The sequence below is a fragment of the Parambassis ranga genome, chromosome 1 (assembly GCF_900634625.1).
Source record: "Parambassis ranga chromosome 1, fParRan2.1, whole genome shotgun sequence".
NCBI classification, from domain to species: domain Eukaryota; kingdom Metazoa; phylum Chordata; class Actinopteri; family Ambassidae; genus Parambassis; species Parambassis ranga.
In genome coordinates this window covers 23,095,509-23,111,498 of record NC_041022.1, presented here as the reverse complement: position 1 = coordinate 23,111,498, position 15,990 = coordinate 23,095,509, and the positions used below count along the sequence as shown (strand labels likewise).

The 15,990-nt window shown below is 42.1% G+C and overlaps 1 protein-coding gene across 1 annotated transcript; it reads right to left on the bottom strand.

Annotated features, from left to right (window-relative positions):
- Nucleotides 1–327: 327 nt before the first annotated feature.
- Nucleotides 328–15,412, bottom strand: LOC114439168 (heterogeneous nuclear ribonucleoprotein L-like). The gene is made up of 13 exons (XM_028410974.1): nucleotides 15,103–15,412; nucleotides 8,529–8,647; nucleotides 6,893–7,130; nucleotides 6,578–6,663; nucleotides 6,167–6,263; nucleotides 5,955–6,027; nucleotides 4,419–4,478; nucleotides 4,061–4,305; nucleotides 3,858–3,979; nucleotides 3,122–3,320; nucleotides 2,825–2,882; nucleotides 2,621–2,719; nucleotides 328–2,480 (listed from the first exon to the last, which is right to left on the bottom strand). The coding sequence occupies exons 1-13, from the start codon at nucleotides 15,310–15,312 to the stop codon at nucleotides 2,425–2,427; spliced, it is 1,662 nt and encodes a 553-aa protein (XP_028266775.1). The 5' UTR covers nucleotides 15,313–15,412; the 3' UTR covers nucleotides 328–2,424.
- Between the last annotated feature and the right edge of the window lie 578 nt (nucleotides 15,413–15,990).

Here is a 15,990-nt window from a genome sequence, read left to right as displayed (position 1 = left end):
GACTCTACTGTGTGTTTGAATAGAGGCTTGGTAGTTTTTACCCTTTTTTAATATAACTCTTACACAAATCTGTCACATCTGTCAAATCATTATATGCCCAGATTGTATTGTTAGGCTTTATATATATATATATATATTAAACATATAATATGAAAGTAGTATTCCCATTTCTATTCACTGCACTTTGTATGTGAACATGTGGCTTAAGTAGCAGCGTGTATGTTTTTGCTTTAACACCTATTTTTCCCATTAAGTAAAAAAAAACCTCAGGAAAATTGCAAATACTGTTGAATATATTATATAAGAAAAAAGACAAAAACAACCAAAACACATCACACGGTTTATTGAACAGACAGTGACCACAGAGTCTGCACAGTCAGGTAGGTCAAACACACTGCTGTCTGATCAAGAACATTTCAAACAAACTGAATTTCTTTTCAAATTAAACACAGTCAGAATCAGCAGAGATGAACCTCACAGAGATGTTTCAACACTTATTACTACCAGTAACCATGGATACAGAAACACACCTAGATGTTTAATGATTGTCTCTTAAAATGATATATAAGGACATTTAAAAACAGTTGCTCCACCATTTTTATTGTACTAATTGTATTTCTCATCTCTGTCTGCTGCTCATGTGGTTGTATTTGGATCCATACCTCACACCTCTGCATAAGGTCAAAATAATGTATTTCTTGCTTTTCTTCCCAAATAAAATGTATTTTACGATGTATTAAGAGTTCTAAATTGAGGATCCTAACATGCTATGCTTATCACAATGCATTTAGATGAGGTTTATAGGCCTGGACTTTATTCTAAGTGGCGAAGTCATTTAAAAATTGTGCATAGCCATGCACCATGTTTCTGTCCATTTGTGTGCAGCAGATCCAGATGACCTCTGACATGCACCACTGATCCCATCTATCAAATGTTGTGTTCATTGTGTGTTTCTGCTGCACCCAAGTGGCCAGATAAGAAAAAACAGCTCATGCAGATTGAGAGTTTGCAGCGATACTACCAGGACCAACAGATGGTTCAACCACATCTTACAGCTGTTTTGAAGTTATTGCAATATAAACAAGTGGAATCCCACTTATGTAGTTGCTAGGACCACGTGATAATCAAATACAGCTAAAGCTAAAGAACCAAACAAAGTATTGCTAAGAGTCACAGTTCAAACAACCACAAATAAAAATGTATTAAGGTGTGTTTTTCTGCAGTCACATCTACACTGATAATGAAAACTATTTCCCTACTAAACCAAGATTTGTCTTCAAAATATTATTTAGAAATAACTTGATGATTAAGGACACACTACAAATGCCTGTCCTTTATTTCCAAAATAAAAGAAGACAAATAAAACTATTAAAGTTGAGCCTAGTTTGTAATACGCTGTACATAGATTTGAACTAAATTAAATACACTGTTTAAAAGAAATACACACACATTAAATATAAAATATAAAATAATATTTCCCAAAAAAGTATTTTAGCAGTTTCTCTTCCTGCCTGATTTAGAATTGGTTTACAGTTTTACTGAATCCTCCCTGAGTTTTGTTTATTATCCAACCACGAATACACCACAAGCTAAATTATTGAAGTGTTTGTAGTTCACTTAGGATAGAACCACATCATTGATTTGATTTGTCACATTTGATTTCGTATGATTGCTCATTTGGAAGAAAACTCATTAGGCTGGAGCAGGCTCTGTTTAGTTTGCTGACATCATAACACAACACTGTAGAGTACAACTTAGCTGCATGAATACAATCTGCAGGTTCCTGCTGGTAGGATTTAAATGTAGGGGCACTTAAACAATACTGGAGAGACAGGGCTTATTTTTACCGTAATAATGCACACATGTTTTATGATTGGGACAATCTGTCCATCCATCATCTGAACCCAATTCGTCCTGCAGTGCAGGGTCACAGGGGGCTGGAGCCTATCCCAGATAACTATGGGTGAGAGGCGGGGTAGACCCTGGACAGGTCACCTGTCACAGGGCAACAAACAACCATTCACACTCACACCTATGGGCAATTTAGAGTCCAATTAGAGACCAATTAGCCTAACATCTTTGAGGCAGCCCTTCCACTTTTTCTTAGATGTAATTTTAGTTATGTTCTTCTGATACACCAACATTTAAGGACCAGTAGGAACCGGCAGGCACAAAACTTTAACTGATTCCAACAACGAACTTACATTAAATTATGGACGCCATGATGGAAAAAGACAAGGCCATGACTCCTTTCATTTACTGCAAAGTTAAGGTGCTTCTCTTTGTCAAACTGCCTCATCATAAAACACCAAACCATCCATTCAGACACCAAAGAGGTGTTAACTCTTCTAGTAATGAACAAAACTCCCCGTCCGGTTACTCCTGGAGGAGCTGAGCATCTGTGGTGTCTGTCGTGCTTTTGGATCACAGATGGGAAGAGGTGGAGAAACACAGCTTCAGGGTGAAAGGGCTGGAGCTGTCTGCAGGTTGAAGAAAACAAGTTTACTCTACGCTGGAGTAAATAACGCTGACAATCAATGTGGAAGCTTTCAGAGGTCAGTTTGTAAAGCCGCGCATGAACACAGTATGACACTCTACAGATACGTCAAAGAGTTCTTACTGGGTATTCTGATCTGGTGGTGGTTGAGGACTGTCAAAGCCTCCACTGCTTCGGTTTTACTGTCAAACTCCAACAAACCAGACAGAGTCTTTGAGCTGGCTGCAGGGGGAGGAGGGCAGAAACGACACACATGAGGAGAGGAATTTAAAGGAGTGGGTAATTCATTCATAGCTTGTCATCTGCTGTGTGACTGGTTAAACTCACGTTTGGCATCAAAAACCTTAAACTTAGTGAAGTCAGGAACATCATGTTCAGTACAGAGCTGTAGAAAGTAAAAAGAGGACACATTGATTGAGACATAGTTGGGCACGACTAACACTTGATTTAATCTAAAGCTCATTGCATCTCTCCAATATTAAAACACCATTTTCTCCCTAAAGGTGTCCCTCAGGACTTGGTTCTCTCTTCCCCTCTGGTTTCACCTCATGTCACCACATGTCTTGCAATCTAACAAAAGGTAACTCTGATCTAATATTAAACTCATGTCAGTGTAACCCCCACCTTGTGCAGCTGGTGTTGGCTGAGGGTGGGCGGGGCATTGTAGAAGTGGAGCACAGCGGCAGGCGGCTGGATGATGTTCCTGCTGCTCTGTGCACTGCTGAATCGGTTGTTCCTGGTCAGACTGAAGTCCTGGTAACTGCTACTGCCATCAGCCAGCTCAAACACCTGACTGGGAATCACTGCTTGCTGCTTGGACACGCTAATGGGAGGAAGATGAAGTGATGGGTGATTACCAAGCCGTTAGAATTGACATGACAGAAATAGGGAACAGGAACCCCTGAAAGTTTCCCTACCTACATATACACTATATACTGTATATATACCTATAGATGTAAAACTTAGTATTGCAGCTTAAGCACTTAGTGCCACGCCCCAGCCTGCAATATTTCAGAGCTGTTCAGACATACCGACACCAAAGAAGGCTGCCCTAAAAAAGCTTACAAGTTCCTGTGAACAGTCAACCTGGTTCCTACAGAAAGTAGGAACCAAATAGATCAACAACAAACTCTTTTTTGGAATTTTTTGTCCATTTTGATAGAAGACGATGTTCAGAAGCACTATGACCAAACATTAGCAAACTAATGTGATGAATCATCCCTTAGTTCTGGTCCTGGTGGGATTGTTTATGCAGAAGTAAAGTAATTTAATCAAACAATGTCATGTTATTTTGGGAATCACCACCATCCCATAACATTTAAATATTGTCCTGACAGTAAACGGTGATGACGCTGCTTACCAGACGTTGAGTTTCTTGCCAAACACTTTGATGTTGTTGAGGTGAGTCACGGCTCGGTCCACAGCATACTCATCACCCATCTCCACCAAAGCTGTACCCGGAACACTCTTCATAAACTTAACCTGCAAACACAACCAATCAGGTTTTTTTTTCCTAAGCTACAATGAAAATCAATCTTAGGTACATCAGCGAGAATCACGCACCTTCTCCACGTTCCCGTACAGGCAGAAGAGGTTGAAGATACGGCTGCAGTTCATGTTGGTGGGATGAAGGCCGCTCACCATGGCAACAGAGCTGGAGGTGGTGTGGCCAGTGTAGGCAGAAGAGGAGCAGGAAGAGGAAGAGTTCTTAGGTAGAAGCAGTGGATAAGTAATCATGTCCTGCAGATCTTCACTGCTCCTCCTGTACCTGCTGTTAGCAGGCACAGGCAGCAGGGGGCAGTGTGGGCCTGAGAAACAGAAAGAGAGGGAGCAGAGAAAGGGAGAGGGTAAAGACAGACTGTAGTATCAGAGAGTCTAAAGAGCTGACAGATGCACAGACAGACAGGTGGACACAAAGTACCATAGCCATTGGATGGATGCTCTCCTAGGATGGCCTGACGCTGCCTCCCCTTCCCCCGCTCTGCAACACACATTAACACAAAACATTTAGCCAAATAAGAGCTGACAGGAAGGTTGTTGCCAGTGGCAGTGTGACACACACACACATTCTGTTTCCATCACTTCAGTGGACATTACATTAACCCTTAAGCAGGATTTGTGGTCTGCACGTCAGGTTGTCAGAAACCAACAATCACAGTCTCTTCACTCTTGTAATTGGCCAGTTGTGTTTATTCTACTATTTGAGGTACTTTTTTGTAAAGTAAAAGTAATTATTTCCATAAAGGCCCTCCTATCGTGTTACCAAAAAGAAGTAAGTACCATAAGTAAAACAAACAAACAAAAAGCCAGCAGTGTGGTGGGCTTGGTGTAATGGCCGGTGTTAGCGGCTTCTGGACCAAATAAGGGCAGATCAGTGGGAGGTGGAAGTGTGCGCGCTCTCTCTGATAATCCTCCTCAGCAGAAAAACATTTCTATTTTCAGGCTACAGCAGCTTCAGCAACATCACCAACCTCTCATAGGCTGTGACTGAGCCTTTGAGTCACCGAGCTGCATCTTACCTCCTGTTCAAAACAAAAGCTTCCTGGTTGGTGCCAGTGCATTGATCGCTGAGGGACAACGCTGGTTCCAACAAGTCCCCAAATGAATCGTGGTTCTAACTGCTGTCACATGAGAGCATGTTCTGTTTGTGATGGACAGAAAGGAGTGCTACCCTGAGGCAAGTGCTGTCTTTCTAACAGCATCCCGACACAATGCTCAATCCACCTTATGGTGGTATGCAACATGTGTACATACACCCTCAATGCAGCCAGCTACTAGAACTTCCTGTTTGTTTACCAGCAAATGTGTCATCTGGTGCAGTCTGTAGCTGCTGCTAAAACTGTACCTCCATGTTTTGCAAAACGTTTTAGAGGTCATAGTTTTGTGTCATATTTTCAGGGCAGAAGACACAGCAGCAGAATTACAGGTGCCAGAAGAAAGCAGGACAGATCTGTCTGGTTCAGGGCAGGGACAGCTGGAGTAGTCGCTGTCTAGATGGGCCAGGATGCAGTGCAGTGCAGTGCATTGTGGATGTTGCCTTTTCACTACTTTTTTGACATATATGAACTGTCTGACTCTCTTATCTGGTTCTCTGGTCCTGTAGTAAGGATTTCGTACTCTCTTTATTTCTCTAATCTAATCTAATCTTTCTATAATCTCTTTAATCTCTCGAATCTATAGATTCTCAATATTTGTGGCAAGTCTGGAAGCAGGAAACTCACATATTTTTGTTGGAAAAATAAAAGAGACGTCCCAGCAAAAGGTGATATATGACATGCTGCATTACCCACTAAAGCAGAAATATGTTTCTATGTTCAAAAACATTCCAATAAATGGGAACACAGAATAGACTCTGGATGTTTTTTCCTCTGCAGATTCTACTAAATTGACTATAAAATGCCAAAATTCCAGAGAGCGTGTGTGAAGTGTGTTCGTGTGAGCGCAGAGCATGTCCTACCTCGGTGCAGGAGGAAGGGTTTGGTGTAATCCCAGCTGGTGTTGTCATTGCGGACGACGTTCAGTCTGTTAGGCTGCAGGGGGCGACAGAGCACAGCACCTCTGGGTGGGTGTGTGTGCGTGCGTGGGCATCAGAGTCGTGAGAGTGTGTACGTGTGCGTGTCACCTGAGTGTGTGTTTGTAAAGAGCATGTGTGTGTGTGTGTGTGTTTACCCGAGCATATTCGATTTTGAGCGTGCAGCAGCCAGCGTAGATGTCAGCCCCGTTCAGAGCCAGTTTGGCCTTCTGAGCGTCCTCCACTGACTCAAATGTTAACAAGCTCATTAAGGATGACTCATCAGGATAATGGGCAATCGGCCAATCAGAAGAGAGAAACAAGACCACCACAGCCCTCCAGGGGATGTACCATCATCTTTAGTGAATCTATAATTGATCTGGCATCAACAAAGCAAGTTAACCAATTAAGTTTAATCCCCCTCTGCCCCCTGTGCTCATCATCATGTGGTATCTACAAGAGTCTATTAAACTCTAAGCTGCAGCTCAGTGGAATTTTAATGAGTTTCAACATGACTCTGCTGATCTGTAAAATACACACAAAACCCCACAAACACACAGTCAGGATATTCCACCATGGCCTGGATGCCATTGCGTTTGAAGATGACAATACGCAGGACGTTACCAACTGGGTTACAGACAGTGTACAGCACATCCTGAGAGAGACAGAGAGACAGAGAAAGGCACACTATAAATATAACCACTGCTGCTCATTGTAGCATTATTGTTTTGCATAAATAACAAAGCTGTAGGATTAAAAAAAAATATACAAAAAGTGTAAAAGACGAATCAAGCCTAGACCTCTGCGTATTTTGTTGCAGTGATATCTACTGAAGTCAGCATGCTAACCAGGGATTAGGGATTAGTGGCGAGGCAAGTACTCACTGTGGTGATGGGGTACAGTGGATTCTGGATGGACAGCAGAAGGACCTTGTTTCCACTGGTGGGGTCGTCTGCGTTGGTGGGTCTGGTGATTCTTTGGCTGGTGGAGAAGTTGAAGAAAGCCTGCTGCTCTGCAATGTAGATGGCTTCACAGGTCCCAAAGGTCACGCAGCGCTCAGCGCTCTCCACACTGTCAAACTCCACTAGAGCCTGACGCTTGAATGGCATCATCATCACATAGCTGCAGACAAATCAGAGGAGCAGGGTGTGAGGCCAAACTGCAATTATTTTGATTCAATTTTCCATTTTTGGTGATGGAAGACAAACACGTGTTAAAGGGGCAGCTCACATAAGCCAAAGCTTGCAGGAAGCAGCTGCCTTTTCAAAATAAACACACTTCAACAGCCTATTATTACTGTTTTGTGCTCAGCCTTAATTCATAGCCATCTGCAGCTTATTGTTGAATTTGTCATCACTTTGAATGGCAATTAAGGCCTTTCAATGATCTGCTCTACACAAACATCTGTGATGACTGCTGTAATAACTGTTTTCCAGCAACGTGGCAGCTCCCTTTTAGTGTCACACATCACAGTACACACTTAGTTATAGACACACACACACACGCCTTCAGATGAGTGGAAGATACAGCAGTGCTGGTCTCTCTCCAGCAGGCACCAGTTCTTTTTAAAAAAGGACTGTATACCTGAGAATGAGAATATTGGGAAAGCTGGACTGAACATTCTGAAACAAACTTCATATATAACTCAGCTAAGTTACTAGTTCCCTAACGTTAGTCCGACACTCTGAAGGGATTATGGTAATTTGACCAAAGGCCACCTTGTTTACATATTGACAATAAAACAACTATACATTTATCCAAATTCTTACTCAGGGCAACTTTATTATGATGTTTATTATGATTGTGATGAGGGCAGCAGTGGCTCAGTGGTATAGCAGGGTTGTCCAGTAACTGGAAGGTTGGTGGTTCAATCCCAACTCCTCCCTAGTCACTGTTGTGTGTCCTTAGGCAAGACACTTTACCTGCATAGCCTCCAGTGTACTCACTGGTGTATGGCGCTCTTTGCTGGGCTGCCTTAAGCAATTTCCCCATTGTGGGACTAATAAAGGTTTCAAATTTCAATTTCAATTTTCAGCAGTCAAAATTAGTAATTAAGGTACAATATATATGTTTTTGTTTATAAATGTTACACATTATCTTCTAACCGTCCTTTCATTTTCCTAAAATGAGTGCCCCGTGTGGATGTTAAAAGCGCTGTGCTTTCGCATGTCAGCATGAAATGTGCAGACAGTGCAGGACAGGAGGCCAGAGAGTGCTCAGCTGCATCAAAACTACAGGAAGATGCTCGTTGTTCACCACAACCTGTCTGAAGCAGGCTGTGGCTGCACATATAAATATGAAATGTGAAAAATAAATTATGTAACTCCAGCTCCACCTACAGCTAGAAAAGACCAGTAATACTGTAGTGTGTGTGTGTGTGTGTGTAATTGCTTCTTCACCTGCCATGAAGAGTCAGTCAGTCAGTTTTGAAATAATGAAGAGCACATACTGATTGAATGTATTATTCAAAGCTACCTTCGTTTGAAACATGAAGGAAAACTTGAACACTATTAGTTTTACCAGATGTTGCCAAACTTGTCAAGAGCCTCCACCAGGTCAGCCTCCACCACAGCATCACACAATCCACGGACGTGGACGACAGGAGACGGGGGGATGCGGTGACTGTTGTCCACATCATCCTGCAGAGAGACACAAGAGCCATGAGTGAGACCCTGGGGCCAAATGTGAAAATGAAAAAATTCACTTCTCACAGCGTGTGAGTGGGTTTTTGTTTTTGTCCTCCTCTCTTTAACCATCGCATGCAAGCATTTTGCAACCGTAACTGTCAGTAACCCACAAAACAGGACATACATATAGGCTAGCCTACAAGGTTAACACACTACATACACCCCCACACAGAGAGAAAGATCAAAGAAGTCAGGACAGGAAGCCAGAGTAATCAAAAACCACGAAAAAGACAGAGAGACCCCCAGTTAACTGTGTCAACAGTTATCACCAGATCACCTCTGTGCAGCCATTGGTCCACAGACATAGAAAAACAAATTGTAGACATAAGAGGTTTTACTGTCATTGCACTAATTTTGACAGCATTGCAATGAAATTGCATAAAAATTCCTGGACGTGGAAAGCAATCTGTAAATAAAAAAGTAAAATCTAAGAAAATAATAAAAAGAAATTATAACGGTATGCATTATTGTGCTGAATTATAACAGCATGCACGCAGTGTGGTGACTCCACACCCTTCAGAAATCAAGATTGCAGCTTTGTGGTGAGAAGCAGATAACACAGTGCATTTCTCAGCTAAGCTAGTATATTTAGCACAATAAAAAAACAAGCTGAGATATTTGAAGAGATAAGGGTTACACCTCTTACTACAGACACCTGTAAGTCATGAAACCAAAAGACAGTGAAGGCAAAATGTGAGCTATTCATTAAAGGTTACATTCACCAAAAATTACAAATCAGCTGCACGCAGCTGAAAAGATTCAGAGACACACTGGGAGCATGGGATGGTAACACAGGGAGGTTAACTTATTGAAAGAACAAGAAGACACATGTAGAAATAATGAGTGTGAAGAAGAATATGGCTACATATTGTGTTATTGTGCTTCTACACTGTTTAGTATGCCTGCAAGAGAACTATGTCCCAGTACGGCAAAATTATTATTCTAGGCTGTACTTCTGAATCCAGCTCTATCTAGGTGAAAGGCTGTTAAAGCTCATGAAGATAGCCGAAAACCTCACAGGTGAACCTTGGGGTGAAATCACTACTAGTCAGCAAAGCCTTCTCATGATGGTTTACTGAGAGCGATAACAGTCTGCAGTTGCTGCTGCACTGACAGATCTGTATGGAAGGCTTATAGGTAGAAAAGGCAGAAATTGTAATTTAATTGATAGAAAATTCTTCAAAACTGAGAATAAATGCAATAATCTTGAGATGTGAAGTGTTGTCTGTGCAGACAGCCGAGGATCAGTCAGTGTGTGGTTGAAAAGAAAAAAAACATTGTGACGGTTACAGTTGGAAAATCTCACAATGGGACAAAAAAAAACAAAAAGGTGTTTACTGTCTCTCTCAGGAAGAGGTTGAGCAAGCATGACGGATTTTGCAGTCTTTCGTTTGCAGCAGGTTGAGGCTGCAGATTTAGTTTGCTTTATACAAACGGAAACATGCTCTGATCTGACTGGCTGCAAGCTGCACGTCAATTAGCAGGTTGATGACCTCTGGAAGATCAGTTGAGTAGGCTGGTGCTGTTCAGCTGCACACTGCACGCTGGTGTTTTCTGAAGATATGCAGCCATTGTGGCTCATTGAACGGAAAGTTTTACAGGCCAACATGCTTAAAATTATACTGCTGAGGTTTAGCCAGCACCACAATATAACACATGCTAATGTGAAAAAGTCCAACATTAATAGAACATGCATGTCTGAACTATATTTCCACTACAAGAAGAAAGATAATTAATAATCTCTCCCCCAAATCTTGAGCTGACCAACTTCCTGTGTTCTTGACTGGTTTATGTAACTTTATTATTTGTGGTTTTCAGCTGAAGACGACAAACTGACTCAACAAGTCAACGTCAAATTATCTGTTATGTTGGCATATGATGCACTAAAACATGGTGTATGGAAGCACATGGGATATTTTAAACTAGAGTTACAAAGAAATTCACTTTAATACAGATGTTATTATTGATACGAGCTGGAAATATACGTGACTATATTGACTTGAGCTTTTAAAGATGAGCATTTGTAGCAGGGCATCTGTGTTTGAACCGTTTGTAATGCTTGTACTGTCATAAAGGAGTGCTCAGCATTAGCATACTGAAAATAGTATTAAACTACAAAAAGCAAACGCCTACAACTGTCAAGAAAACTCAGGTTCAGCAAGCTTTGATAACAGGCACAATGCTCACAAGCAGAACTGCCCTTTAAGAAGTACTAGCAGTTTGAGTATATTTCCTATGGGTGATGATGGAAAATAAGCAGCTGTCCTTCTCTTAGAAAGAAAGTGTGTACTTACAGACATTTACAGACATGCTGTGTGCTATTTGTACCTTGTAACATCAGTTTAGCTTATGATAGAAAGTGATTGACAGATGTTCCAGTCACATGACAAATATTCTTTTAAAATGCAATCAGCATTTTCCAAACTGTTTATCTGCTAAGGGGTGAGTCAATGACATGCACGTTAGCATCAGCTTTGAGCGATCACAAACAATCAACAGGTGATGTCAAAAAATATTTTTACAGACTCGGTTTGAGTGCACACTCTACACTGGGCTCTGTTACTATGGCAACAGCATGCGGGAGGCAGGTGGTTGAAACATGGTTAAAGTAGGCGGAAGGTGTTACAGCTATTCTGGTGAATTTGAGTAAAAGCAGTTTCATTTAGTTACCATGGTGACAATATTTTGTGGCGATGACACAATTAAGAATATTATCTCCTGTGCAAGGTGAAGATGATATTGGTAGAAACACAATAACCAACACGCGCACAGAATCCTGTTACCATGGCAACAAGAGCTTTATTTGGTGGTTGTGTGTGTGAGTCTTTATTTAGTATGTGCGTGAACCTGAGGCTGCGTGTTCAGTGACATGCTCCTTCCTTCCTGTCAGCCTGCTGTATCATTAGAGGACTGCCTGACTGTGCGGCCTCTGCTCATCCTCTCATCCTTCTCCTCCCTCTTCAGCACGTCTACTGCCACATCATCTTCCACACCTCCTCTCTTTCTTACTCTCTCTGACACTTCACTGTAAACATTAGCTTGGTCAGACGCTGAGCTAACGAGTTTTTAACGAGGCAGGATGATACATCATTTATAAATCCCATCACCCTCAGCTGGGATTCACTGCATGAACAAGGCCATATATATGTATATGGCCTGACAGCATCATATATATATATATATATCTATATATAGATATATATATAGACATACTAAAAATGATTACAACTCCATCATCATGACATTATCATCGTCTTTCTATTTGTGTTCTTAGCGTGCTTCCTGTGCTTCAGTTTGACCGTGGGAGAGGAGTGACCTCATCTACCCTGTGCAAGAGGTGTGATGTTGAAATCGTTTGAGTGTAAGTAGTACTCACAAACTGCCTGAACAGGAGCAGCTGTAAACACTAGGCGGGCATGTATGAGTGGAAATGCAAATATATGGAGGCATGGATGGGCAGCTGGACAGGTGGATAGATAGATAGGTGGATGGATAATTAAATATATATGATATGATGATGATGGATGGATGACATTTTACACACGTGACTGGTCAGACAGTCATCTGGATAAATAAACTGATCCGATTTTTCTATTTGTGCTTTAAAGCTGTGGACATGAATGATTAATTCCACACTCAGGTCAGTTCTACACCCCGGCTGCTGATGCTTGATTGATCTTTAGTCTCTATTATAATGATTTAAAAGCATGAGATCCAAGGAGCTTTGATGTCAGGTGAAGTCTGGAGAGAGCTGCGGCTCACAGCTCGTCACTTTAAATATAATAAGTGCAGCACAGGAGGTGAATCAGTCATTGCTTCTACAACATGCAAATCATCAGGAGGAGGTGTTGGCAGGAAAACATGACTTTGAACTGAGCGCTCCATCCGCTTTACAGGGACACACCAACTGAACTCTAACTAGTGCTTTAATTATTTACACGTTTAATCTTGTAGGCTACTGACTCACTTAGAGAGAAGACTAATTAAAAAAACAGGAGGACAGGACAATAGAAGCGAGGACGAGAGATGTGTTGGCAGGAAGTGGTCCGTACAGCTTATATCTATGTCTGTGAGGCCAACAGGAAAAGCACTGTTGTTCATTGTCTGCTTTACCAGAATGTAAACAGAGTGTTGAAAGGTAGCTGAATGGTGGAAGACTGTTACGGTGCAAACACAGATGCAGGAGGCTGCTGCATACATTGATGTAACGCAGTGCAACAGACACTTTCAGTCAGTGCGTGCTTTAGCACACAAAGTCCTGCACATTCATGGCTAAGCAGAAAGAACTCAAATGTATTATATATAATAATTATGAACAGTGTAACCTTGATAGAAGAATGCATTTTATTTCTGCATGCAGATGTGGGGGTTTTAAAGCTGTAACACTGGCTGTAGTTATCATAATTTAGAAAATTGATTGTCTATTAACTCGGACAGTCAGACGGTATGCACACCTGGTCTTGAAAAGTCTAAGACAGCGGGAGCCGCGTTGGACTTTTGGGTGGAGGTTTATAAGGGTTGACTTAATCAACTGTTAGCAAATTAGCAGCAGTGTACCAGATGTGTAATTTATTAACAGTGGCCATCTGATAATAGTAAATCCTAACAGCAGTGTTTGATGTTTACTGACAGGAGTGAAGTTGTCAGTCACTTCTCTGATCAGATGTAGGATTCAACCTGACCACTGTCACGCTCACAGTGACAAAGAAGAATATCACATTCAGCGAGGTAGACAGATGGCCTCACTTCCCGCTGAGAGCAGGCACTTCCTGTCACTGCCACAATCTCATTGAGATGCCATATTGTCTCACTGAGCAAGAGGCACAAAGCCAGAGATGCACGCACACACAAGTTACATGGTGATCCACAACTAAAAACATTACATAAGAATGCAATGAGAAGGCTAGTTAGAAGGAACCTGAGGCTTTCTTCTTTGTTAGATTAAGACACACTAACTGACAAAGCCGACTCGCCGAAAGTCATGTGAAAACTTCCTCAGTGGCTGACAATCCATCCTCCTCTTGGTGTGAACAATGAACGGCCCTTCGGTACAAGACAGCCAGCGTCATTCACTCCCTGACATCTCCAGCCTGCTGATGGAGCCACACATCTCAGCTGAATCACATTAAGAGTTTGTCATCTAATAGGACACGGTGATCTTATGAAGCAGAACACTGAACACAACATAACAAATGCTTGGAGTACTTTAGATATGGTGTCATCACAGCCACATAGTAAATGACACCATATCAAGTGCTTCAACTATAGTGTCAGCTAGAGTCTGACGGACATATGGCTGCTGATACTGTTAGTTGATATCATCCCATCACTGACATATCAGTGTCAGACTGTAATAAAAATACAGTAATTAACCTTCTTTGACGTCTCTATTGGTTTTTAAGGAGCTGTTCTGAGTCCACCCACAATGGAAGTGCAGTGTTCGACGCCTCTGTGCTGGCTTCATTTCTCAGCTCAGATTTAGAACTGCTTCTTGTAGCAGTGGCCACACTTTACCTTTAAATTCCAGGTAGCCTTTTAATTGGCTAACCAGGTTTATTTGTTAATATACTGTACATAAAAATATGGGTACATTTCTACCAAAATAGAACTGATCGCAACATTCCCATGAACAGTCGGGCCTGTCTCTGAGCAGGCTGGTAGTCTATGTAGCTTGTTAACAGGTCTGTCAGATCCAGTGCCACTACTAAGTTAATAAACTGAGACTGAGCTGTACAGAGAGACATGCAACAGATTCCTGGCAATCATCATGTTCCTTGTGCTATGTTTGAAGAATATTAGCTGATGAACACGTCCAGATATTGAAATATATTTCACTCAAAGTAATGGCCCAAGAAGAATCTTCACAGAATATGTTCCTAATATCACACAGGTAAGTCCTGTAACCGTTACATAGAAAGTGTAAAAATGATGTGACTGAACTGATAAAGTTTCATCTTTTCAGATGTGTGCATGGTATTTCCTGGTGGCGGTGTGCCAGTGTAGATCGATGGCTCCAAAGGCCCAGCGTGTCAGTAGATTTAGCATAAACATTGATTCAATGCTGAGAAAATGTTGAGTGAACGTTTTTGGACAGAAGCTGCAGGAGAAGAGGACTTTTTTAGAGTTTTGTGTTTAAATTTTAACAGACTTGGCAACCAGAGAGAGCCTGACTCTTCCCTCAGAGGAAACACTGATGGTGTTACTGATTCAATGGGCGGTCAGGATTTCTTATGTTCCATCAGACTTATTGTTGTAGGCTACATAAACAGGAAATTAAAACAACAACAAAAACATCTTTAACTTCCAACCGCCTCTCTATTAACAGCTACTTTAACCACATTCAGGCCTTTTTCACAATGACACAGTCTGTCAGTGTCTGCGCTCCATCGATACAAAGCGTCCCCCACCTTCCCTTCGCTCCTCCGGCTCCTGCTGTCGATGCCTCCGCTTCCCGCAGCCTCCTCACCCGCGGAGTCATCCTCTTCTTCCTCCTCCTCCTCCTCCTCTTCCTCGCCGTCCTCCAGCTCCTTCACGCCGCTCTCCACCTCCGTCCGGAGGCGCTTGGCCGCCCGGTGGTACCCTCCTCCTCCTCCTCTGTCCTCTCTGTCCTCCATCATGGACAAGACGGTAGATTCACAGACAACAAGGAAGATTCGCAGATTTACGGGAAGAACGAGGAAGAGACGGTGTCACCTGCCAGACCCGACTCTCTCTCTCTCTCTCTCTCTCTCTGTCTCTCTCTCTCTCTCTCTCTGTCTCTCTCTCTCTCTGTCTCTCTCTCTCTCTCTCTCTCTCTCTCTCTCTCTCTCTCTCTCTCTCTCTGTCTCTGCAGGCTCGGGCTTTTTGCTCCAAAGATAGAGAAAGCCACAACACCTCTCACTCTGTCATGATTTCAAGGACCAAAGGGCCCAGCCTCGTTCTTACTATTAGCTTTGACATTTTACCGACAAGCTAAACCTGTTGTTATATTGTTTAGTTGCTATTCCTAATATATAGGCAAATTCTGTTGTATACCTCTTACAATAGCATTCTATTCTATTCTATTCTATTCACTACATGTAGGCCTACATGTTTGTCTTTTCCCTGATGAGTCAAAGGAGGGGAAAGGTAAATAAGAGGCATCACTCTAACTTGAAATGAGGACAGTGGTATCTCCAGCTGTTTCCTCTACATCAGGTTACTACGGTGACAGCACACCTGCTAGATAGCATCATAATATGCAAAGATGCACCACATTCCCCTTCCACGGTTATGGGCACAGTACCAACTTTACCAGTCATGATCACAACTGCTGC

Coding starts and splice junctions, on each gene's coding strand:
- LOC114439168 (XM_028410974.1), bottom strand. CDS start 15,312: ATGATGGAGGACAGAGAGGACAGAGGAGGAGGAGGAGGGTACCACCGG. Junction 8,648..15,102: donor GCCGGAGGAGCGAAGGGAAG/GTGGGGGACGCT, acceptor GTCTCTCTGCAG/GATGATGTGGACAACAGTCA. Junction 7,131..8,528: donor GACAAGTTTGGCAACATCTG/GTAAAACTAATA, acceptor ATTTGTCTGCAG/CTATGTGATGATGATGCCAT.